The following is a 26,021-nucleotide window of genomic DNA, read 5'->3' as shown; positions in this document are numbered from 1 at the left end:
GTGTGGCAGGATCTCAGTGGTTTCTAGGCAGGCTGTCATGCTGCGTGAGAAGGTATTCAGGTTACAGGCAGGAAAGCTGCTTGAAGTGTTTTTTAGTTTGATCAGTTTACTCATTTGCATTTCAGTTCAGTGTGTGCTTTACGCAGCACTGCCCCCTAGTGTCTGTGTGTGGGATACAGAACCCTTTAGTGTTGAGGTTTTTGTATTGAGGTTACATGACTCTCACATGCTGTGTGCTGCTAGCACAGTAATACACAGCAGAGTCGTTAGTGTGCAGATCAGTGATAGTCAGAGGGAAGTTCTGCCTGTTGGGTCTGGTCGCTGAAAATCTGTCGTCAGTAGACTCTTTTTCTAAATCCATGTTTTCCCGCCTAGAGTACAAAATCAGTTCCAGTCCCTTATGAGGATATTGCCTGTACCAGTACATGTATTCATCAGAGCCCTCTTGTGTACATGTTAAGAGAGCTGTTTCTCCTTCTTTCGCTGCAGAAAACAGTTTTTGTGTCACCACAGTTACACCAGCAGCCTCTGAAATAAAAATAAAAGGATCTTTTAATCAGAAATATAGAAGAAGTGCTTTACAACAACTCACCTGCTTAAATAAACTGTTTGTTTTTTTTACTTTCCTTAGGTGCTAAAACCAGCTCTTCTTTAGGTTAGGATAATAACCTATTACCTTTAAACAACACCTATAGAATGGAATTATAAACCATTTATATTCCAATATTGCACATGAAATTGCTTCCCATCTTCTTGTGAATCCTGGACAATGATAAGCAATTCTCAAGCTACTCGGTTAGAAATGTCTAAATGACACAAACGCAGTTCAGCAAAGCCTACAAAAGCTGGCACTTACTTACTTGACAATGAGAGACACAGAACTAATACAAGCACTAACATTGTGAGTGCTAATGAGAGCTGCTGAGTGTCACTGTGGGGGTTTGTTTCACAGTGTTAAGAGTATCAATCCTCATGATGTCATTGTGTACAGAGCACAGGAACCCATTTCCTGATAGTGGAGACGAGGCTGATGAGAAGAGCTCAGCTCCTGGAATGTGCTTCTATACAACCTGCAGCAGCTCCTGCAGGGAGCATTCAATCACAGCACTGCAGCTCTAGTGTGGGGCTGTGCACTACCAGGACTATTACTGGGAACAGAAGCTACAATGTACTTCCAATGACAAAACTAGCTTCAGCAATGAAGCATAGCCATCAGATACTGAACTATAACCCTGTAGTATTCAATAATCCCCAAGCCTACACCTGCTTCAGCAAAGAGCAATACATCTTTATGACCCTGTTTTACTTGCTCTAATATCAGCACTGTGTGTATCTTATCCAGCACTGCCCCCTAGTGTCTGTGTGTGGGATATAGAACCCTTTAATGTTGAGGTTTTTGTATTGAGGTTACATGACTCTCACATGCTGTGTGCTGCTAGCACAGTAATACACAGCAGAGTCGTTAGTCTGCAGATCAGTGATAGTCAGAGGGAAGCTCTGCCTGTTGGGTCTGGCAGCTGAAAATCTTTCAGGGACTGATAGTCTTTCCACTTCTGCGCCCTCAATATTAGAGAAGAATATCAGGTCCAGTCCCCCACTGGGATATTGCCTGTACCAGTACATCCGTTGATCAGAGCCCTCTTGTTCACATTGTAAATGAACGGCTTCTCCTCTAAACACCAAGGCTGAATGAGCCTGGCGGACTACAGTTGCTTCTGTGTACTCTGAAAACACATACAAAGTATTTATTAGTGCATTTCTGAAAATTATATAATTATTACATCTTCATTATCAATCCAATGAATAAACATTTTCTATAAACAACAAATACTATAATGATTTGATATATTTTCTATTACTGTTAAATATATTTTCTTTGAATATACAACTTATATTTCAACTATTTAAAAAAAAAAAATTATGATGTTATGTACCGCATGTTTCTGATTTTCTCAGTTAATAGAAATTAATTTTATTTAATCAATACAAAAAATAAACATATCCAGTATTTTTTAGCTAGTGAAGTGTTTATCCAGTGAAAAAGTTGCCCCTACCCAACAATGAGTGAATGAGAATGAGCACATGGACTCTGAACATCCTGAGCTCTGAGTGATGGGTTCAGATTAATACTGAGCGTTTCAGAGTTCTGCTTCAGAGTTTATCTTGAGGAGTGTTGACTCTCATGATGTCATTGTCTACAGAGGACAGGAAACCATGTCCTCTTCATTAACACACGTGTGGCAGGATCTCAATGGTTTCTAGGCAGGCTGTCATGCTGCATGAGAAGGTATTCAGGTTACAGGCAGGAAAGTTGCTTGAAGTGTTTTTTGGTTTGATCGGTTTACTCATTTGTATTTCCAGTTCAGTGTGTGCTTTACGCAGCACTGCCCCCTAGTGTCTGTGTGTGGGATACAGAACCCTTTAGTCTGAGGTTTTTGTATTGAGGTTACATGACTCTCACATGCTGTGTGCTGCTAGCACAGTAATACACAGCAGAGTCGTTAGTGTGCAGATCAGTGATAGTCAGAGGGAAGCTCTGCCTGTTGGGTCTGGCAGCTGAAAATCTTTCAGGGACTGATAGTCTTTCCACTTCTGTGCCCTCAATAGTAGAGAAGAATATCAGGTCCAGTCCCCCACTGGGATATTGCCTGTACCAGTACATGTATTCATCAGAGCCCTCTTGGGTACATGTTAAGAGAGCTGTTTCTCCTTCTTTCGCTGCAGAAAACAGTTTTTGTGTCACCACAGTTACACCAGCAGCCTCTGAAATAAAAATAAAAGGATCTTTTAATCAGAAATATAGAAGAAGTGCTTTACAACAACTCACCTGCTTAAATAAACTGTTTGTTTTTTTACTTTCCTTAGGTGCTAAAACCAGCTCTTCTTTAGGTTAGGATAATAACCTATTACCTTTAAACAACACCTATAGAATGGAATTATAAACCATTTATATTCCAATATTGCACATGAAATTGCTTCCCATCTTCTTGTGAATCCTGGACAATGATAAGCAATTCTCAAGCTACTCGGTTAGAAATGTCTAAATGACACAAACGCAGTTCAGCAAAGCCTACAAAAGCTGGCACTTACTTACTTGACAATGAGAGACACAGAACTAATACAAGCACTAACATTGTGAGTGCTAATGAGAGCTGCTGAGTGTCACTGTGGGGGTTTGTTTCACAGTGTTAAGAGTATCAATCCTCATGATGTCATTGTGTACAGAGCACAGGAACCCATTTCCTGATAGTGGAGACGAGGCTGATGAGAAGAGCTCAGCTCCTGGAATGTGCTTCTATACAACCTGCAGCAGCTCCTGCAGGGAGCATTCAATCACAGCACTGCAGCTCTAGCGTGGGGCTGTGCACTACCAGGACTATTACTGGGAACAGAAGCTACAATGTACTTCCAATGACAAAACTAGCTTCAGCAATGAAGCATAGCCATCAGATACTGAACTATAACCCTGTAGTATTCAATAATCCCCAAGCCTACACCTGCTACAGCAAAGAAGAAACCCTCTTTATGACCCTGTTTTACTTGCTGTAATATCAGCACTGTGTGTATCTTATCCAGCACTGCCCCCTAGTGTCTGTGTGTGGGATACAGAACCCTTTAGTGTTGAGGTTTTTGTATTGAGGTTACATGACTCTCACATGCTGTGTGCTGCTAGCACAGTAATACACAGCAGAGTCGTTAGTGTGCAGATCAGTGATAGTCAGAGGGAAGCTCTGCCTGTTGGGTCTGGCAGCTGAAAATCTTTCAGGGACTGATAGTCTTTCCACTTCTGCGCCCTCAATATTAGAGAAGAATATCAGGTCCAGTCCTCCACTGGGATATTGCCTGTACCAGTACATCCGTGAGTCAGAGCCCTCTTGTTCACAGTGTAAATGAACGGCTTCTCCTCTAAACATCAAGGCTGAATGAGCCTGGCGGACTACAGTTGCTTCTGTGTACTCTGAAAACACATACAAAGTATTTATTAGTGCATTTCTGAAAATTGTATAATTATTACATCTTCATTATCAATCCAATGAATAAACATTTTCTATAAACAACAAATACTATAATGATTTGATATATTTTCTATTACTGTTAAATATATTTTCTTTCAATATACAACTTAAATGGCACCTATTTTAAATATTTTTATGATGTTATGTACCGCATGTTTCTGATTTTCTCAGTTAACGGAAATTAGTTTCACTAAACCAATACAAAAATAAACATATCCAGTATTTTTTAGCTATTGAAGTGTTTATCCAGTGAAAAAGTTGCCCCTACCCAACAATGAGTGAATGAGAATGATCACATGGACTTTGAACATCCTGAGCTCTGAGTGATGTGTTCAGATTAATACTGAGCGTTTCAGAGTTCTGCTTCAGAGTTTATCTTGAGGAGTGTTGACTCTGATGATGTCATTGTCTACAGAGGACAGGAAACCATGTCCTCTTCATTAACACACGCGTGGCAGGATCTCAATGGTTTCTAGGCAGGCTGTCATGCTGCGTGAGAAGGTATTCAGGTTACAGGCAGGAAAGCTGCTTGAAGTGTTTTTTAGTTTGATCGGTTTACTCATGTGTATTTCCAGTTCAGTGTGTGCTTTACCCAGCACTGCCCCCTAGTGTCTGTGTGTGGGATACAGAACCCTTTAGTGTTGAGGTTTTTGTATTGAGGTTACATGACTCTCACATGCTGTGTGCTGCTAGCACAGTAATACACAGCAGAGTCGTTAGTGTGCAGATCAGTGATAGTCAGAGGGAAGTTCTGCCTGTTGGGTCTGGTCGCTGAAAACCTGTCGTCAGTAGACTCTTTTTCTAAATCCATGTTTTCCCGCCTAGAGTACAAAATCAGTTCCAGATTTTGTACTCTTGGATGAGGATATTGCCTGTACCAGTACATGTATTCATCAGAGCCCTCTTGGGTACATGTTAAGAGAGCTGTTTCTCCTTCTTTCGCTGCAGAAAACAGTTTTTGTGTCACCACAGTTACACCAGCAGCCTCTGAAATAAAAATAAAAGGATCTTTTAATCAGAAATATAGAAGAAGTGCTTTACAACAACTCACCTGCTTAAATAAACTGTTTGTTTTTTTTACTTTCCTTAGGTGCTAAAACCAGCTCTTCTTTAGGTTAGGATAATAACCTATTACCTTTAAACAACACCTATAGAATGGAATTATAAACCATTTATATTCCAATATTGCACATGAAATTGCTTCCCATCTTCTTGTGAATCCTGGACAATGATAAGCAATTCTCAAGCTACTCGGTTAGAAATGTCTAAATGACACAAACGCAGTTCAGCAAAGCCTACAAAAGCTGGCACTTACTTACTTGACAATGAGAGACACAGAACTAATACAAGCACTAACATTGTGAGTGCTAATGAGAGCTGCTGAGTGTCACTGTGGGGGTTTGTTTCACAGTGTTAAGAGTATCAATCCTCATGATGTCATTGTGTACAGAGCACAGGAACTCATTTCCTGATAGTGGAGACGAGGCTGATGAGAAGAGCTCAGCTCCTGGAATGTGCTTCTATACAACCTGCAGCAGCTCCTGCAGGGAGCATTCAATCACAGCACTGCAGCTCTAGTGTGGGGCTGTGCACTACCAGGACTATTACTGGGAACAGAAGCTACAAGGTTCTTCCAGTGACAAAACTAGCTTCAGCAATGAAGCATAACTATCAAACACTGAACTATAACCCTGTAGTATTCAATAATCCCCAAGCCTACACCTGCTACAGCAAAGAAGAAACCCTCTTTATGACCCTGTTTTACTTGCTGTAATATCAGCACTGTGTGTATCTTATCCAGCACTGCCCCCTAGTGTCTGTGTGTGGGATACAGAACCCTTTAGTGTTGAGGTTTTTGTATTGAGGTTACATGACTCTCACATGCTGTGTGCTGCTAGCACAGTAATACACAGCAGAGTCGTTAGTGTGCAGATCAGTGATAGTCAGAGGGAGGCTCTGCCTGTTGGGTCTGGCAGCTGAAAATCTTTCAGGGACTGATAGTCTTTCCACTTCTGTGCCCTCAATATTAGAGAAGAATATCAGGTCCAGTCCCCCACTGGGATATTGCCTGTACCAGTACATCCGTTGATCAGAACCCTCTTGTTCACATTGTAAATGAACGGCTTCTCCTCTAAACACCAAGGCCGAATGAGCCTGGCGGACTACAGTTGCTTCTGTGTACTCTGAAAACACATACAAAGTATTTATTAGTGCATTTCTGAAAATTATATAATTATTACATCTTCATTATCAATCCAATGAATAACCATTTTCTATAAACAACAAATACTATAATGATTTGATATATTTTCTATTACTGTTAAATATATTTTCTTTCAATATACAACTTAAATGGCACCTATTTTAAATATTTTTATGATGTTATGTACCGCATGTTTCTGATTTTCTCAGTTAATAGAAATTAGTTTCATTAAACCAATACAAAAATAAACATATCCAGTATTTTTTAGCTAGTGAAGTGTTTATCCAGTGAAAAAGTTGCCCCTACCCAACAATGAGTGAATGAGAATGAGTACATGGACTCTGAACATCCTGAGCTGTGAGTGATGGGTTCAGATTAATACTGAGCGTTTCAGAGTTCTGCTTCAGAGTTTATCTTGAGGAGTGTTGACTCTGATGATGTCATTGTCTACAGAGGACAGGAAACCATGTCCTCTTCATTAACACACGTGTGGCAGGATCTCAGTGGTTTCTAGACAGGCTGTCATGCTGCGTGAGAAGGTATTCAGGTTACAGACAGGAAACCTGCTTGAAGATTTTTTTAGTTTGATCAGTTTACTTATTTGCATTTCAGTTCAGTGTGTGCTTTACCCAGCACTGCCCCTAGTGTCTGTGTGTGGGATACAGAACCCTTTAGTGTTGAGGTTTGCTGTTTAAAATTTTTTCAGAGTAAAACAGGTTTAAAAGGCATTGAATTGCAAAAGGACACTCAGTACTGTATCTCTAGCCAAGCCCCACCCCTTGTTCACTGTATTTTTCACATACCTCTTTATAGATGTGCATACTGATAAATCCTCTCCTGATCATTCGTTTTATCACCAGGCTCTTAAATAATGCGATCCAAGTCATTATTTTATTACTATAAAAAAAATCTCAAAAAGCAAATGTCTGTGATACTCTTTGAGCGCTGGAAGTAGAAGCAGCTACCTCCTTTGTTTATGTCCGTGTTATCTCTTGTGCGTGGGGCTATCAGATACGCCCTTTTTTCAGCTTCATTTGGCTCCTATCGGTCTCACTTGGCCATTGTAAGGTTTTCTCTGCCTTTTCCGGAGAAAAAACGACCAGAGACTTGTGCTTTATGTCCTTTTCATGATGTGGGACAGGGTCCGACATCAGACTGGAAAGGGAAAATCGTAATGTCAGACCTGGTCCGACGCAGGACCGCAGAGTTTTAAAGAAGTGAGCTGTGAAGAGAGACTGAAAGAACGGAACTGATTTCGTTTGGAACTAAGAAGAATTAAGGGGGCATGATTGAAGTGTTTAAAATCTTAAAATTTGTTGTCAAATTTAACCCTAACCAATGTTTTAAGCACAGCACAGAAACCAGGACCAGAGAACACAGCTGGAAATGAAGTACGCCCTTCGTTCCGTGAAGGAGTGTGTCTCACGACTCCCATACTTTCCTAATAGATCGAAAGGGATTATCTAGCTCTGTTAGGAACTAGTCTACTGAGAGGAAAGATCCTCGAGCAAATTTGATCTTTTCCTCTCCACTCTTTAGTTGGTTTTTTAAAAAAAACAGAAGGGAGACTGCATCAAAACAAGAACAACAACTCAGGTAAGACAACCATTAAATGTATTTATCTAAATGCTAGAAGTATCAGAAACAAAATTCTAGAACTTGAAGCTACTGCACTAACAGGTAACTATGATGTGATAGGTGTTACAGAAACTTGGTTGTCTGAGAGTGATGGGGACGAATATAATATTTGTGGGTATACACTGTATAGGAAAGACAGGCAGGACAGAAGAGGAGGAGGGGTAGCGCTATACATAAGAAACAGTCTTGAAGCCCAGGTGTTAAACCTGGACAAAGAAAATAAAACCGAATCAATATGGGTCAGAATAACAGACAAAAATTCAAAAGGCATAATAATAGGAGCATGCTATAGACCGCCAGATTCAGACGGTGAGCAAAATAATCTGTTATACAATGACATTAGAAATGTGTGTAGCAAAGGAGAAGCCATACTAATGGGGGATTTCAACTTCCCCCAAATAAAATGGGAAAACCCGGTGGGTAGCACGAAGGATGAAATAGAAATGGTGGAAATGACAAATGACTGCTTCCTAACACAATTTGTCAAGGCACCTGACTAGAGGGGAGGCATGCCTTGATTTAGTCTTTTCAAATAACGAAGATAGAATAACTAAAACAGAGGTCAGAGAACCACTGGCAAACTCAGACCACAACATGGTCTCATTTGAAGTGTTTTTTAAATCCTCAAAAGTAAAGACTAAAGCTAAGGTTTACAATTTTAGAAAAGCAAACTATGAAGGCATGAAACAGAGACTAACAGAAGTAGATTGGAGTAAAATAGAGAAAACACCCACAGAAGAAGGATGGTTGTTCTTCAAAAATGTAGTACTAGAGGCGCAAAACAATTATATCCCTAAAGTAGACAAATCTAAATGTAAAACTAAATTGCCAAAATGGTTTAATAGATCAATTAAAAAAAAATATTCAGCGAAAAAAGGCACTTTACAGAGCATTAAAAAAGGACCAAAAAGAAAGTACACAGAAAGAGTACACAGAACTGCAAATGCAAGTCAAAAAGGAAGTTAGAAAGGCCAAGAGAGAAATAGAAATGAACATTGCTAAGGGAGCTAAAACCAATTCCAAAATGTTTTTCCAATATTACAACAGCAAGAGAACATTCAAAGAGGAGATTAAATGTTTAAGAGATACAAATGGCAAAATCGTAGAGGAAGAAAAAAAAATAGCAAATATGTTAAATGATTACTTTTCACAAGTTTTTACAAAGGAAGATACTGACAACATGCCCCACATGTCATCCAGTTCCTATCCAGTTTTAAATAACTTTAGCATAACTGAGGCAGAAGTGTTAAAGGGACTAGGAGCTCTTAAAATAAACAAATCCCCTGGGCCGGATGAGATCCTCCCAGTAGTACTCAAAGAAATGAAAGAAGTAATTTACAAACCGCTAACCAAGATCATGCAGCAGTCTCTTGACACAGGGGTGGTACCGACAGACTGGAAAATTGCAAACGTAATACCGATCCACAAAAAGGGAAACAAAACTGAACCAGGTAACTACAGACCAGTAAGCCTGACTTCTATTATATGCAAACTTATGGAAACTATAATAAGAGCCAAAATGGAAAATTACCTATATGGTAACAGAGTACTGGGAGACAGTCAACATGGTTTTAGGAAAGGGAGATCGTGCCTAACTAACTTGCTTGATTTTTTTGAGGATGCAACATCGATAATGGATAATTGCAAAGCATATGATATGGTTTATTTAGATTTCCAGAAAGCTTTTGACAAAGTCCCGCACAAAAGATTAATTCTCAAACTGAACGCAGTTGGGATTCAAGGAAACACATGTACATGGATTAGGGAGTGGTTAACATGTAGAAAACAGAAAGTACTGATTAGAGGAAAAACCTCAGAATGGAGTGTGGTAACCAGCGGTGTACCACAGGGATCAGTATTAGGTCCTCTGCTATTCCTAATCTACATTAATGATTTAGATTCTGGTATAGTAAGCAAACTTGTTAAATTTGCAGACGACACAAAAGTAGGAGGAGTGGCAAACACTGTTGCAGCAGCAAAGGTCATTCAAAATGATCTAGACAAGATTCAGAACTGGGCAGACACATGGCAAATTACATTTAATAGAGAAAAGTGTAAGGTACTGCACGCAGGAAATAAAAATGTACATTATAAATATCATATGGGAGATATTGAAATTGGAGAAGGAATCTATGAAAAAGACCTAGGAGTTTTTGTTGACTCAGAAATGTCTTCATCTAGGCAATGTGGGGAAGCTATAAAAAAGGCTAACAAGATGCTCGGATACATTGTGAAAAGTGTTGAATTTAAATCAAGGGAAGTAATGTTAAAACTGTACAATGCACTTGTAAGACCTCATCTTGAATATTGTGTGCAGTTCTGGTCACCTCGCTATAAAAAAGATATTGCTGCTCTAGAAAGAGTGCAAAGAAGAGCGACCAGAATTATTCCGGGCTTAAAAGGCATGTCATATGCAGACAGGCTAAAAGAATTGAATCTGTTCAGTCTTGAACAAAGAAGACTACGTGGCGACCTAATTCAAGCATTCAAAATTCTAAAAGGTATTGACAGTGTGGACGCAAGGGACTTTTTCAGCCTGAAAAAAGAAACAAGGACCAGGGGTCACAAATGGAGTTTAGAAAAAGGGGCATTCAGAACAGAAAATAGGAGACACTTTTTTACACAGAGAATTGTGAGGGTCTGGAATCAACTCCCCAGTAATGTTGTTGAAGCTGACACCCTGGGATCCTTCAAGAAGCTGCTTGATGAGATTTTGGGATCAATAAGCTACTAACAACCAAACGAGCAAGATGGGCCGAATGGCCTCCTCTCGTTTGTAAACTTTCTTATGTTCTTATGTTCTTATGTTATCGATGCTCAATCACATGGATCCTTTACATACCCACTGTCATTTGTTCTTATGTACAGTAGATCATTAAGGCCTTTTCAATTCACTTGAGACCTGAGAAGTTAGACTCGAACCCAGGCTTCTAAAAAATGAAAGGCAGGAGAGGATAGTGACTTTTTTTTCTGTGCCACTTAGAGAGCCCGAATTGAACCAGAAGTGAAAGAGGATAGTTAATAAGCCAGCAGTGTACCTCAGAGAGAGATAGTGCTGTCTCCTAGTTAATGAATACAGGTATATTGCGCAGGTGTTCAATTTTTTATGTGTTGGACTTTACTTTCAGTTTCTATTTTAGTCATCCGTTGGATCAAAGAGCAACTAAACTATGAAACAAAACTTCAAAACTTTTCTCCTCTGATATCAAAGGTAAGCTAGTAAACTATGTTGCAAAAGTTAATTCTAAATGTAACTATTAATTATGGAAACACAGCCCTTCAGATGTTTTTATGACACCTCAATATAAAATAAGAAACTGAAGCCTAAAATGATGCAGTTCTTCCTTCCCACAGTGATTTTGTATGTGTTGAGCTTCTTAGCCGGCATGAAATTTCACTGGTCTGATTTCGGGCAAGTCTAACTGACTGTCCTCAAAACAAGACGCAGCAGTTTGTAGCCAAAATGAAGGATTTACGTTATTTTCTATGAATTAAATATTGATTTAGAATGATTAGATTACATAAATACAGCTTGTGTTATGATTTTTTTCAAAGAAAATGTTATTTGGTACTTAATGAGTTAAGGGGTATAATTTCTCTCTATGATTTACTCATGTTTTTTGGTAGAAGATGAGACACCTTCTAATATCGCAAGGTGATTAGCTGCACAGGGAAATATCCAGGCCTTTATAAAAGCTTACCATAGTAAAATCATAGTAAAGTGTAATAAAGTATAGGTAAGCATTGTAAAGAACAGCAAGGTTTGGTAAAGCATGTTAATAAACCAGCAAACCAATGTAAACTAAGATACTGTAAATGCACAGTATAACCATGGGAAAAGCATGCAATAATACCATGGTAAACTTGTATAAGGGTGATTCGGAGTTAAGGTGAATGTTTAATGTTGAGACACTGCAATAAAGGATTTCTTTGGCACTGGCAAGGCCGTTTATTCCTGAATTGGATTGGCGCTTATAAGTGCCGTTGGTTTTAGAGGAATGAATTGGCTCTTATAAGTGCCATTGTTTTAGTTTGCAAATGATCTTAGCTCTTGATGCTGTCACTCTCTCAGCACACTCACAAAACTGTATGCAGGCTGCACCTTATATAGAGTCCAGAAGATGGGAAAGAGAATACCTGGTTGGAACCAGGCTGCAGCAGCTACACAGACAGACAGACAGACAGTGAACACCAAATACAGTTAACAACACAATAATGTGTGAATAACATACAAATCAACACAACTTCAAACCTGCAAAATAACCCTCCAACACAGGTTAATGAGTAGTGCCTGGCCCTTACAGATCCACACACACAGGTTGAGCAATATGCATTGATTAAAAGTGTCATTAAAAGTCAATAACACACCCAGTTTAAAACACTCCCTTGGTTTTTATGACTCCAAGTCACTCCCTCTCAAAACAATACAGTTTTTGTGAATGCTCATGCAGAGCGATCTTTGTCCAGCTCTACTACACAGAGCTATCTCTGCTCCAGATGTGTGCTCTTGTTCCCTGAAAGCAGGCTGCTTCAGCACTCCTTCCCTCAGTTGAAAGCAGGTATGTGTTTTTCACAGCTCTGATGGGATGCTGTCAGGTAAGGTCCACTGCAGTAGTCTGAGTGAAGTTATTCATCTAAAAACTCCCTATTTCCAGTTGTACAGCTTTCCTAGAACAAGGATAATATTTTGGGGACCATTCTAATGAGCTGTCTTGCTTAGCACATTGCATGTTTTTAAAGAGGAGACATTATCCCTGATTTTCTTCTTGTGTGCCTGAGCAGTTATCAATGTGGGACGATCTGTAGAGAAGATGGCAAAGAAAAATGCTGAACTTGAAACCGGTGAGAAGGAAAAAGCTTTGTTTGACTCCAACGTTATATAATAATAACAATACAGTACTAGCATACAATAAAATGACATGGTGTCCAGTCAGTCAGGCATTAGAAGCAAAATCAAATTTTGTGCTTGTAAACGGTATAGAAGTCATGATGCTGAGTGTTGAGAAAAATAATCAAAACAAAGTCCAGTTGTAAGGTTGCCAATGGGGAGTGTCCATATTTACACAAGGTGGAGAACACAGTAACAAGTCCAGCAGTCAGAAGGGTTCCACGTTGACTCCTTTGTCACACTCGCAAATCCTCCAAATTTCTTGGCTAATAGTCCTGATCACAGGAAAAACGGCACAGGTTTAGTTTTTTTTTTTGTGCTACCTTCATAGCCCGGCTCTTGTCTGCCCAGTAGTATTCCCTACACAGAACTAACTTCCTCCAGCTAACACTGTTCCCTATATATTCCCGGCTCCACCCCATCAATCCAATCTCAGTAACAAATGTGTTAATCGCTTAACCACAATGTTGATGAAGTGTAACCAGGAGCACCTGTGTAACTGCCCTTATCAAGATGGCTGCAGCAACCTGATTTCTAGACCTAATGTCAGTTCCATCTTGATAAGGGTATAGAAGTTAGCCTTACCTCCGTCTGTCGGGAGGCCAAACTTCACTCCTTTGATCTTCACTCTCATATGCATATTAGGTTGCTGTTTAAAATTGGGCGGACACACTCTATTGGCAATCTGCATCATACAAATGATTAGAATTTGTTCAGTTTTGCTTTGAGGTAGTTCACACCTGAAACAACACTTATAGACCATTAATATAGGAGACAAGTAACAGGAGGCTGTGTGGTCCAGTGGTTAAAGGAAACAGGCTTGTAACCAGGAGGTCCCCAGTTCAAATTCCAGCTCAGCTAATGACTCATTGTATGACCCTGAGCAAGTCACTGAACCTCCTTGTGCTGTGTCTTTGGAGTGAGATGTTGCTGTAAGTGACTCTGCAGCTGATGCATAGTTCACACACCCTGGTCTTGTAAAGTGCTTTGGGATGGTGGTCCATTATGAAAGGCACTTACAAGGAAATATATATATATATATATATATATATATATATATATATTAATAACTTTATTAACTAAGTCTATGATGCTTGATTTATGGGATACCTTGTATTTAAGGCTGTTCATTATATCTTGACCTTCAGATGAAGGTGTACCTCGTGGCAGTATACAAGGGGCTTTTCCATGGAAATAATACACTGCTATCATTATGTTTGTATTTATAAACAGAAAATAATTGTGGGACACTGAAGCAAAAAAAAATCAAAATCAAAAATGCAATTAAAATGCAGTTTCTACGTGAAAGTGAATTATTCTGTTTTTAAAAGTAAATCTTTCTCGATATTTTAGGAAACAAAGACTAATTATATAACACGTCTGTGCCTACGGACCACGCTAGCACCAAAGCGAACGAGCATAAGTGGGCCAAATGACCTTTTCTCATTCTTGCATTTCTTGTTCCTACACTCTCTTCATAGCAATAAATCCATCCTTTTCCATCCCTGTCTCTCGTTCCCATAGTTAAAAGCATGTCAGGAGCCATCAGTATTTCCCAGCAGAGTTTCAGCAGTCACTTTAAGGGGCTAACGGCTGCACGTGATTCCAAATCTTTCAGCGCTGAGAGATCTCATCAAAGCAACCATAAGGTATGGCACAGACAGTACGACAGGAAGCAATTCAAAATGCAATAGTGGAAATCAATACCCTTCGTTTAACCAAGGGGGTTTAGGACTCCCAAGTCTCTTTGTAATCAAGGTTAGGTCAGAAGGAGTGTACAGAATCAAGCTGCATGGGCAAGTAGGCATTGGAGCAGACAGTATCTCTATAACCACGAATTACAGAGCTCGAACACAGGAGTTATTTAAAGGTTTTAAATAAATAAAATTAAGTTTGATATTTCCAAAACTATTAGCTGTTTTATTAACAACAGTCTCATAAATGTCAAACTTTATTCTATTCATAAAAACAGACTTTATACTGCACAGTATTTCTACTGCCAGTGTCTATGTTGTAGTCCTGATCCCAATTACAATAGTCATGGATTTCTTGACCTAAAATAACATCAGTTAGTTCAAGATCCTCGAAATCTATTACCATCACTTTGTAGATCTAGCATTTTCCTCTATTAAAGACATCATGTTAAATGTGTATTTGATTTTGTAGTGTTATTTTTTATTTTATTATCCCCAAGCGCAAAGTTCAGTCCTATTCCTTTTGTATTTGTTAATCATTTAAGATGAAAGTCATATGATTCAAATGTCTTGCCATTCAACTAACGTACTGTAGTCAAGAGGTAGGAACAGCTATCATACTGATGTAAGTTTTCTTAACTTATCAGCAGGGCCAGTAGAAATTTGTGAAAGTATTTGACAGAAACTGCAGGGATATTTGACCAGATTGTGCGAGAGATTGCTGTGGGTATTTTGAGGCAGATTTGTACTGTTATGCTTTTTTACTACATTGTTCTCTTTTATTTTATTGATACATGCAAAGAAGACTCAAAACATCATAGTTGTTGCAAAACTTAATTTTTTTTCTTTCACAAAAACAGAATAGATTTATAAAAAGTGCAAAAGAGCTATTTGTATGTATGTATGTGTGTATGCATGTATAATTGAATTAACTTCTGAGTGTTGTATCTGAAGCATTTTGGGGCATGGCAACACAGTTTGCAAGAAAACCAAAATAACTATTCAAAATCAAATTGTCACACAAAGAAACTAAACAAAACAAAACAACATTCTCATCCAAAAAAACTTGGAAGTTGTTCTGTTTTCACATGAGTAGAAGCTCACATTGTCTTCTGTAAGGATTCGTCTGTTGTCTTTCAAGAGGTCTTAGTAAACAGAAAATGTATTTTCTGCATCAGCAGTGCTCACTGGTAGCCAAATGCATCTCTTTGCAATTGCAGCAAGTTTCCCCGGTGGCTCAGCCTGAGTTTCCCAACATGTTGCTTGTTGTGTCTGCTGCAGTAGTTTTTCAACCTTTTTGTAGACATGCCATTCAAAATTAGAAACAGCTAAAAGGGCAGGAATCACATCACTGTTCAGATCTTTTTCTTTGTTCATGTGTGGCAACTGACAAGGATCAAAAAGATTAAAGCATATCAAAGGATAGCTCCTTTTGCAGAATCTGCCTTCGCTTTTCAATACTTGCCTGAAATACTGGAAAAGCTTGACATGTGTCTCTCTTCCACGCTCATAACAGGCTGTGAGTCTGTTTTTTGCCTGTACTCCTGCACTCCAGCAATCTGCTAGGTCAGGCAACAGTTGTGTTCCTGATGAAAGTTATAATACAGGTCATGCTCTTCAGTTTTGTGTGTTGCTTTGTGCAAATCATGTTGATGAAAACAATTAACTTTTCTTCTGTAGGTTCCGGCCTGGACAGGGGCGCTGAAGAAAGTTTTCAAGGTAGAGAGAGAGAGAGAGAGAGAGAGAGAGAGAGAGAGAGAGAGAGAGAGAGAGAGAGAGAGAGAGAGAGAGAGAGAGAGAGAGAGAGAGAGAGAGAGAGAGAGAGAGAGAGAGAGAGATTTTTAACTGAGGTGTTTTCTGTTTCAAATATCTGAGTAAGAGTTTAAATTACAATGCATTTCAGGACTCCCAAGTGGCGCATCCAGTAAAGGCGCTCCACAAGGAGTGCAGGATGTGCCCTATAGCCTGGGGATCGCAGGTTCGAGTCCAGGCTATATTACAGCTGAACGTAACCAGGGAGTTCCTAGGGGGTGGTGGTGCACAATTGACCGAGCACTGCCAGGGTAGGGAGGGCTCAGGTCGGCAGGGGAATCCACTGCTCACTGCGCATCAGCGCCCCCCTGTGGCCAATAGGACACCTGTGGTTCTTCAATGGGGCCTCCAGATCTGTGTTGTCCTCCGGCAATATAGGTCTGGTGGCCTCGATGTGGATCCGCAGTGCAGAGGGGTTGAGAGCAGTGAGCCCAGGATACAGATAATAATTGGGCACACTAAATTGGGGAGAAAACCGGGGTAAAAAAAGTGGAGAAAAAAAAAAAAAAAAAATGCAATGCATTTATAATAGAGTGCTGAGTGAACCTGATTGACTGAGACAATTCGGGAGGTTAGAAATATGCATTTATACTTTTATTCATTCTGCAGACCTATGATAAAAAGTCCAGGCGTCATGAGTTTTGTGAATGGAGTCTGGAGGAGGGTCGATACTTCATCATGGAGCTGGCAAAGGAGCTGAACCGGGGCTGGGAGGTACAGAGGGGGCAGGAAAGGAGTAGAAACAGAAATGCATTTCCGGTATTTATTTCTACAGCGCTTGCGGTTTAGTGCCCAGTTGTAAGTCATATTATTTTATTTCAGAACCCCATCATACCATCCAATGTGACCGGTGAGGAAGTTTGTAGTCTTGAAGAGTGTCGGAGCTTCATCGTGAAATGGGCTGACGAGTTGGACAAGCTTTACCAGGTAAAGAGAGTACAGTGAGAGCTCCGAGTCAGGGTCACAGTTACAGTGAGAGCTGATCATGGAAGGACCGATTCTATTGCAACCTTAGTCTTCAGTCTTCCTTCTGTCTTCCTGCTAAAATATAATCTGTCAATCCTTCTGTTTAAACCCAAGTCACCCTCTAATTTTCTGTCTTGCTGTTTAGTTTGGTGTAGGCTTTTCATTATGCTCCGTGTACAAACCAGTTGAATACAACTTGGACAATAAATCAAATAAATCCACTGGGCTGAGAGTCACAATTTTGGTCACAATTTATTATGCATTTTCCATTGACTCCACCAATTATGAGTCAACTGGTGAATCCAATCTGAACGTGTTTGTGTTTTCCATGGCTTGTTCTGTGACTATACGAAAAATTCGATATTTACCCCATAGACTTTACAAACTTGTATCCTGCAATTGCACACTTTACACAAATATTGTGACCATGAAAACTTTGTTGTAGAACATTTCCTGTTCAAATTAAATATATTTATTTTTGCAGAGTTTGTGGATAATTAACTGTATTCTCATTTTTACACTGCATGACAGAACGCTGTCATGCCATCCAATGTGTCAAGTGAGGAAATGTGTAACCTTGAAGAGTGCCGGAGCTTCATTATGAAATGGGCTGACGAGTTAGACAAGCTGAACGAGGGGGCGGAGGGAGAGGAGCAAAGGCTGAAGGAAGGCCAGCACATCATCATGGAGTGGGCAAGGGAACTGAAGAGAGTGCCGGAGGTATTGTTAACACGGGTTCCAGATCCCTATAAAATTCACCAACTACATGATTGCACCTTCCTAGGTTTGACCTTGGAGAGAGTCAAACAAATAACAAGCAGACTTAACCCTGGGATTTAAGCAATCAGCTTTGATGATAGGTTGCGGGAACTGAATTTATTTAGCCTAAAGCAAAGACTAAGGGGAGCTTGATTGAAGCGTCTCAATCTTAAAATTAATTGACAAAGTTAACCCAAGGCAATAGAATCCAAGACAAGTGGAGGCAGACTGAGAACACAAGGTAGGAGACTCTTCTTTACAAAGAGTGTTGAGGGTATAGAATGGGTTACTAGCCATGTTGTTAATGTTGAATCACTGGGATTCTTTAAGGCTTAACCTGACAAAGGTCTGGGATCAACCAGCTACTAGGAATCGGACAAGCTCTGGTGGGCAGAATGGATTCTTATTACTTGAGTACATTTTCACGAAAACAACCTGAAACTTGGTAGGTCAGATAGAACCCTATTGAAAAACTCTCACAAGTCTGCAACTGGCCATCTTTTGAAGCCCACTAATTATAGTTTTTAAATGTATATCTTACAACAGGCAAATACAAAAATCAAAATTTAACCCTTTTGCAAGCCATTTATTCAGCGCTTGTCAGACGCATCAGGTCCAATTTATTTTCACATGCGCTGTTTAAAATATTTATTTGATTTAAATTGAGTCGCAAAGGGACATTCAGTACTGTATCTACAGCCAAGCCACACCCCGTGTTCTCTGTATTTTTCACATACCTCTTTATAGACGTGCATACTGATAAATCCTCTCCTGATCACTCGTTTTATCACCAAACTCCTCAATAATGTGATCCAAGTCATTATTTTATTAGTATAACATCTCAAAAAGCTCTGCAGATGTCTGTGATGTTCTCTGAGCGCTGGATGCGGAAGCAGCTATCTCCTTTTTTATGTCCTTGTATCTCTGTAATGCATGGGGCTATCAGATACGCCCCCCCCTTTTTTTTTTGGTTTCATTCGGCTCCTATTGAAAGGTTATTGAAAGGTTTCCTCTGCTTTTTCCAAAGAAAAAAACGACTAGAGACCTGTGCTTGATGTCTTTTTGATGATGTCGGACAGACTCTGACATCAGACTGGAAAGGGAAAATTGTAATGTTGGACCTGGTCCGACACAGGACTGCAAAGTGTTAAAGTAAAAAATGTAGGGAAAAGTCTAACTTAAGCATGATTTTTAAATCAAAGATGCATTGTTGTTTTCATGCCAGCACGCTCTGTTCACTGCCTTCCCGCAGTCTGGGGGGGTCAGATAATATTGCTGGTCTCACAGATTCCATTCTCAATAGTAATTGGCAGGCCATACAATAAACTTCTTTTTATTTTAATGGATTTATTATGGATTTATTTCACACAGCTTTTGGAAAGGATGAGGGGACTCATTGGAAATGATGTAACAATCTTTATTTGAATGTATGTTCTTAAAAATAGAATTGCTTATCTGCTGTGGAGGAGGTAGCAGGTGGTCCAGCAGAGCTGCTGAAGGAGTGAAAGACAGGTAAGCTGAACAGCATCTTACCCATCATGCCGTTCATCATGCAGTCCCTGATCAAAGAGAAGGCGAGAGTAGCAAACTGAACTCACAGACTCTAAAACAATATGTATCCTGCTGGCTGCACTACAGCAATGTAAAAATGACATTCTAGAAGCCCACACTTATTTTGCCTCCAAGCGTTGTAACATCTCTGGCACCCTTAACCCTCTCCCCATTTCTATACATTAATAAGCAGACTGTCACTCAAGAGTTGCCCCAGAAAGCTATTGTTTTCTTGGTTTGATGAACCTGGGGTGATCAATTCAGGTTTTACATAGTTAGAGGAAGAAAGACACCAATGACTGCGTCTTTGTTCTTTTTTTAAGGGAATTGTTACTCAGATGTGGCTTTCTAAAAAGCAAATATCTCAGAACAGTGGTGAGTATGGTTTTAAGTAATACAACCAGCAAATCTTCCCTTGAATGCGATGCAGTTCTATTTGCCTGCCTTATTTCATAGGTTATTCACGCAAGTAATTTTTTATAGCAATGTAACACCTCTAAAACGAATGCTTCATAGGAAGGGCTAATTTCAGATTATCCTGATTTTAACAGTGCAGTGCAATACTGGTATTCATTTATTATGTATTTCAATAATAATAAACCAAGATAACTGGCCTGATATACGTCTAATTTATACAGTCGCAGACTTAAATATTTTGGCAGTTAACTTTTTTTTTTTTTAAAAGGCATGTAATTTTTCATTTATGCACATTATGTAATAATTTGTTGTTTTATTATAAAGCTGAATCTGTACTTTAATGTATATCTTTCAATAGAACAATTAGACATTGTAGAAATCACTTTCTTTGTGGTTTTTCCAATATTTTTTTAAATTGCTCAAATATTTGTCTCTGACTGTGTGTGTATGATATATATATATATATATATATATATATATATATATATATATATACACACACACACACACACACACACACACACACACACACACACACATATTGATTATTCTACCCAATAAAGTTACCTAGAATAGATACATCAATGAATTTCAAACACATTTTGTGTTTTTAGTTGGTATTAATGAGCTTTTAATTGTTATTAATTAATAGAAGTTTGTCAGAATGAAGTGTATGTCCTTTCAGCATTAAGCCCATTCCCTCATTAAAGCCAGATTTTGATAGTCACTTGTCTGGCCTTAAAGTTTAATTTTATTGCATTTTACTGTTGAAAATATTGAAAAATATCTGTCTTTATTTTCTAGGTTGGAATTCAATTTGCAATTCATCAGGTACTGCTTAACTTTCTTATTTGTTTGCCAGAGTATGATGTTTCTCGTTGATTTGATTTATCCTTATTGTCTCCTCTATTCTTCGCAGTTGATGTGACTCTGGACCCTAATACAGCAAACCCCTTGCTCACCCTATCTGCAGATGGCAAGCTAGTGAGACTGGGAGAGGAAAAACAGTCTGTCCCTGACAATCCGCAGAGATTTGATCACAGGCTCTGTGTGCTTGGCAGAGAGGGCTTCACCTCCGGAAGACACTACTGGGAGGTGGAGATGGGGGAGCATTCTTTCTGGAGATTAGGAGTCACCAGCGAGTCTGCCGAAAGGAAGAGGGGGTTTACTATGACTCCCCAGCATGGTTACTGGACTATTGAGTGGTGGGAAATTGGAAATCAATTCAGTGCTCTTATTGACCCGCATGCTCCACTACCCCTGAGCATGAAGCCTCGGAAGCTGGGGGTGTATTTAGATCTTGAAGAGGGGCAGCTCTCTTTTTGCAATGTGGAGACCAGATCTCTCATCTACACTTTCATAGATTTTAATACCAATGAAAAACTCTATCCTGTCTTCTGGACTATGGATAGGGAAATAGACCTCATGCTACAGTCTACTGTTAGCACTGGAAACTAATACTCACTTCATCTGACAACTACTTTTTAGGCAGTGAATACCTTGTTGTAATACGCACTGTTAGCATTGGGGATCACTGTCTGAGCCAGCAAACCAGTCTAACACAGTTAAGCAGATTTAATTAATCTCCTCTGGGAACCCATCCATCCACAAGTTCAGATGTACCTGAAAATATTCTCACTTTTCTAGTAATGCAGAAGCTCGTAGCACAAATGGAAAAATAAAATATGTGCGGTTTCTCTTCCTTGCCCATCACAGTCTTTGCTTATTCATTTTTTTAATCTAATAATTTCTTCTTTATTTCTTAATTAAATTTTGCTTTTGACTTACAATTACTTTTAAAGCTTACAAATGGTGTGAAGGGAGCTAACTTTCCCAAAATACCACAATATTACTGTCTATAATCGTGTTAATGATCTCTGAATCAGTCTCTAACTGGTAGATAATGACAAAGGGTTGTAAGAGCCTGCATACCTTAGTTCATTATCTGCCAGTTAGACAAATCCATATTGGTCATTAAAGCTTAATTTGATTATGCTTGGTAGCGTCATTCTAGTGAGGTACATCAATCTGTGGTAGCCCGCCGGCTATCTCCTTATTAGAAACTCAACAGTCACACCCCTAAAGGGTTAAAGGCATCATACCTCATAACACCATTAGGGTGTGATTGTCTCATATTAATCAAAACCTTGTTGTACCTTAATTCTTAAAGAAATAAACCCAGAAGGGTGGCAGGTAAACTAACAGAGGTGTCTTATTAGAAACAGCGGCCGTTTGCCCAGCAACAAAAATGAATCAGTGTAACTGGAAATGTAAAGGATTCTCAATGGAAGAAATAAAGACTTTGTGATGTGACGCAATTAAAAATGATAATGTGGGAGATTTCTTGAACAACTTGCATTATTTGCATTATGTGATTGTAATTGATAATTTGCATGTAATTGATACAGTGTCCACTGAATTCATCACTGTTAATAAACAGTTTTTTAACACGAAATATGTGTCATCCTTATAATGAACTGCAAATCAATAGCCTATTCATTCAATACACCATGGGTTCTGCAGTGTTTGGGGTGTGCTTGGAACAAGAAGTTTTAGATCAACTATATTAATTTACACCCCACTAAGAGGGTGAATACTCCCTGTTTCTATTTAGATGTCCTCCCCCCTTTAGTATATTCCACTCCTTGGTGAATGGCTGGCCAGTTTGCACGTGGAAAGCAGTTGGATAAAAGACTGTTTGAGAAAGGTGTGGAGGCCGGAGCTTTAAGAAGCTCCAGGCAGCTGGGTTGGAAGATTACCAGTTCCAGTAGAATGTGCTCCGACATTTTTATAAAAGAACTATCCTACCAAAACACTAAACAATCTTTTTTCTTTTCCTACCCCTAAAAAGTATTTTCGTTATAGTTTAACATTGCTATTTTGTTTTCTTACCTGAATATGTTAAAGCAGAGAGGCAGGAAAGGAGGGGCTGAGATACAGAGGCCCAAGTCGCTGAGGAGGATGATTCGAGACATTATTTAACAGAAGAGCAGATCTGCCCTTGACACCTATAATTGCATTTTCACAGACCTCCGTTGCCACAAGCATAAAGAAAATGCAAAATGCTAAAGAGTCTGTCTCTGATATGGATAGTAAGCTTACCGTTTTGGAGGCTAACCATTTGTCTCTGACAAAGGAAAAAAAAAAAGACAGAACTGATGATTCAGAAAATTGTGGAATGTACAATGTATTACTGACAGATCATGTGGCAAGCATTGGCAATTAAGGGATGCCAATCAGATCTTGTGCTAGTGCTAAAATGTTAGTGTAAACATTGTTCTATTCTTGGGTTTCTAAAGGCTGGGTGCACAATGTATATTACTAGCATATTTGTTTTTAATGTATAGTTAGTTGCGAGCTATGTATGATATGCTGCAATCAGATGTTGTTTTGGCTTGCAACGTCATTTCCTAGATACTAATGCATGGGTTAGTGTATGATATGATAATTTATTGCCCACTCAAAAGGCGAAGCCCGAGGGGGGCTACCAAGCATCCCAACCCGAGGGAGGGCATTCAATTCTCATTTATCACACCCTACCTTGTGCAGTATTTTTTATAATCTCTGGTGAGCATTTTTTTTCTACCAGAGTTCTCAAGTTCTGTGTTGTCTGTTGTGAAGGGCTTAAGACTACTTAGTCTATGCCAGCGCGCTTTGGTGTAAATGAGTGGGAAATATCAGCTGGATGTCCATTGAAAAAATTGCTCACCCTTTAGTTATTATTTTATTATGGAATCTTCTTGTGTACGGAAACTTGGGAAGTATAATGTGATCCTTAGTGGGGATAATCACCCCTTATAAAATGGCAAGGAACATTTCCTGCATTGTCAGTACAACTCCTGCGTTCTTATGTGTTATTGCTTACTTAAATCCTACTTTAGAGTGCTCCTCATCTAAAACTGTCCCTCCCTCTACAGCTGCCGTTCTGTTAATTCTTTCCCAGATATATATGCAATCTCAGACCTGGGGCATTTCTTATTGCCCACTGCAAGGCAAGGCAATTTCTTTTCTCATGAACATCAATCATTTTTCTGTATTTACATTTGTTTTTTGGTAACAAAAAACTACTTCTCTCAGTTCGTTCAAGTAAGTACATGGTATAGTTACACATGCCCATGTGACCTTGGTTTTGGAGCTCACATTTCCTAACCAGCCTGGTGTCCTGTTGCCCCTGGTGTTTCAACCCACTGCTGTTCTCTGATCAAATGTTTGTTCAGTTTATTTCTCCCAAATAGCCTTTTCCTTGATACAAACAGTACTCTGAATGTCTCCTTCTCTGTGCTGTGGGAGATCATGAAGGCCTCCTTACGTGGAGGAACTTAATTCTTGTACCGCACAGGCCAATAAGCTCTGTAGGGGAAGACTTTTCCTGCAGTTCAATCTCAAATCTATCAGCATCCACACCATGATCTTGGTTCAGGGGGGTATCTCCTTGTGTGGAATGAATACACCAGCACCCCACCCCGATCTTCATGTGTTCAGGGGGGTAGCTCCTTGTGTGGCATGAATACACCAGCACCCCACTTTGATCTTCATAGCACATGCAGTGAAACTCATAGTAGGTCAGTCAAGGCTCTTAATAGAAGGTGATGCTTTATGGGTGGTTTCTGTCAAGTTTCTACACTAGCATTTGAATAATTACATATAAGGTATGAAACCGCAAGATTGAGTCTTCTTCCCTTCATTGAGCACAACAGCCATTTCCATTATGGGTTAATTCTTTTATTGATTTTATCAGACATCAGGGATCGTCATTTACTGTAATGACTCAAACTGGTTGAGCTTTTTACTGATACACTACATAATATTATCCACTCTCTGCATAGTAAAACAGGCTCAAAATATTAGAATACATTATAGCTACATAAACATCATTATTTCCTTTAGAAATTACATACAGTATGTAAAAAACTTAAAATATGCTACATCACACCCATGCACTACTAATGAGACAACTTCATTAATTAATGTTCAAGACATACATATTTAAAGGTTTTATATGTCTATACTTAAATTTAAAACATGTTTGGTCCACTGTCACTAGCAGGTCAGTGCTTATTTTATATAAAAGTGGCTATATTATATATATAATATAATATATATATTATATATATATAGTTATAACCCATTCTATGTAATATATAACAATATACCCCGTTCTATCAGAAATATACATGTGTTCTACATTGGCCATAGACCATCAATGGGAAAGTATGACTGTTTCTGTTTTTTAGCAACAATCTTTAAAAAAACAGAGATGTATTTAACCCAGAACAAAGAATTAGAGGGATTTGATCAATGTGTTTAAAATCTTAAAGTGTTAACACAGTGACCCCTAACCAATACAGAAAAAGGAACCAGAGGACACACTTTGTAAGCTTGACACAGGCAGTGGTGACTGTATGGAATGGGTTACCTAGCCATGCTGTTGATGCAGAATCATTGAGGAACGAAGATATTGAATGGGTTAGCTAGCCATGCTGTTGATGCAGAATCATTGAGGAACGAAGATATTGAATGGGTTAGCTAGCCATGCTGTTGATGTAGAATCAGGAAGGAGTGAAGATATGAATGGGTTACCTAGCCATGCTGTTGTTGCAGAATCATTGAGGAGTGAAGATATTGAATGGGTTAGCTAGCCATGCTGTTGATGTAGAATCATTGAGGAGTGAAGATATTGAATGGGTTACCTAGCCATGCTGTTGTTGCAGAATCATTGAGGAGTGAAGATATTGAATGGGTTAGCTAGCCATGCTGTTGATGTAGAATCATTGAGGAGTGAAGATATTGAATGGGTTAGCTAGCCATGCTGTTGATGTAGAATCATTGAGGGGTGAAGATATTGAATTGGTTAGCTAGCCATGCTGTTGATATAGAATCAGGAAGGAGTGAAGATATTGAATGGGTTAGCTAGCCATGCTGTTGATGCAGAATCAGGAAGGAGTGAAGGTATTGAATGGGTTAGCTAGCCATGCTGTTGATGCAGAATCAGGAAGGAGTGAAGATATTGAATGGGTTAGCTAGCCATGCTGTTGATGTAGAATCAGAGAGGAGTGAAGATATTGAATGGGTTAGCT

General features: G+C 39.2%; 2 protein-coding genes across 2 annotated transcripts in view; both read left to right on the top strand.

The window, feature by feature from the left end:
• LOC121306486 (lysine-specific demethylase 6B-like) overlaps nt 1-26,021 on the top strand; it is a 665,627-nt gene that overhangs the window by 311,897 nt on the left and 327,709 nt on the right. The window lies entirely within an intron of this gene.
• On the top strand, nt 12,279-18,537 carry LOC121306507. Its single transcript, XM_041238248.1, has 6 exons — nt 12,279-12,699; nt 14,270-14,394; nt 16,120-16,158; nt 16,861-16,965; nt 17,074-17,178; nt 17,749-18,537. The coding sequence occupies exons 1-6, from the start codon at nt 12,669-12,671 to the stop codon at nt 18,055-18,057; spliced, it is 714 nt and encodes a 237-aa protein (XP_041094182.1). The 5' UTR covers nt 12,279-12,668; the 3' UTR covers nt 18,058-18,537.

Source organism: Polyodon spathula, chromosome 48 (assembly GCF_017654505.1).
Source record: "Polyodon spathula isolate WHYD16114869_AA chromosome 48, ASM1765450v1, whole genome shotgun sequence".
Classification (NCBI taxonomy): Eukaryota; Metazoa; Chordata; class Actinopteri; order Acipenseriformes; family Polyodontidae; genus Polyodon; species Polyodon spathula.
Note: the sequence above shows the minus strand (reverse complement) of the source record. Positions and strands in the feature narration are given on the sequence as shown.

Bases quoted from the DNA above. Each gene is read 5' to 3' on its own strand.
- LOC121306507 (XM_041238248.1), top strand. From the start codon at position 12,669: ATGGCAAAGAAAAATGCTGAACTTGAAACCG. The intron at 12,700-14,269 runs GTGAGAAGGAAA...TCGTTCCCATAG, and splicing joins AAATGCTGAACTTGAAACCG to TTAAAAGCATGTCAGGAGCC. The intron at 16,159-16,860 runs GTAGAGAGAGAG...TTCATTCTGCAG, and splicing joins CGCTGAAGAAAGTTTTCAAG to ACCTATGATAAAAAGTCCAG.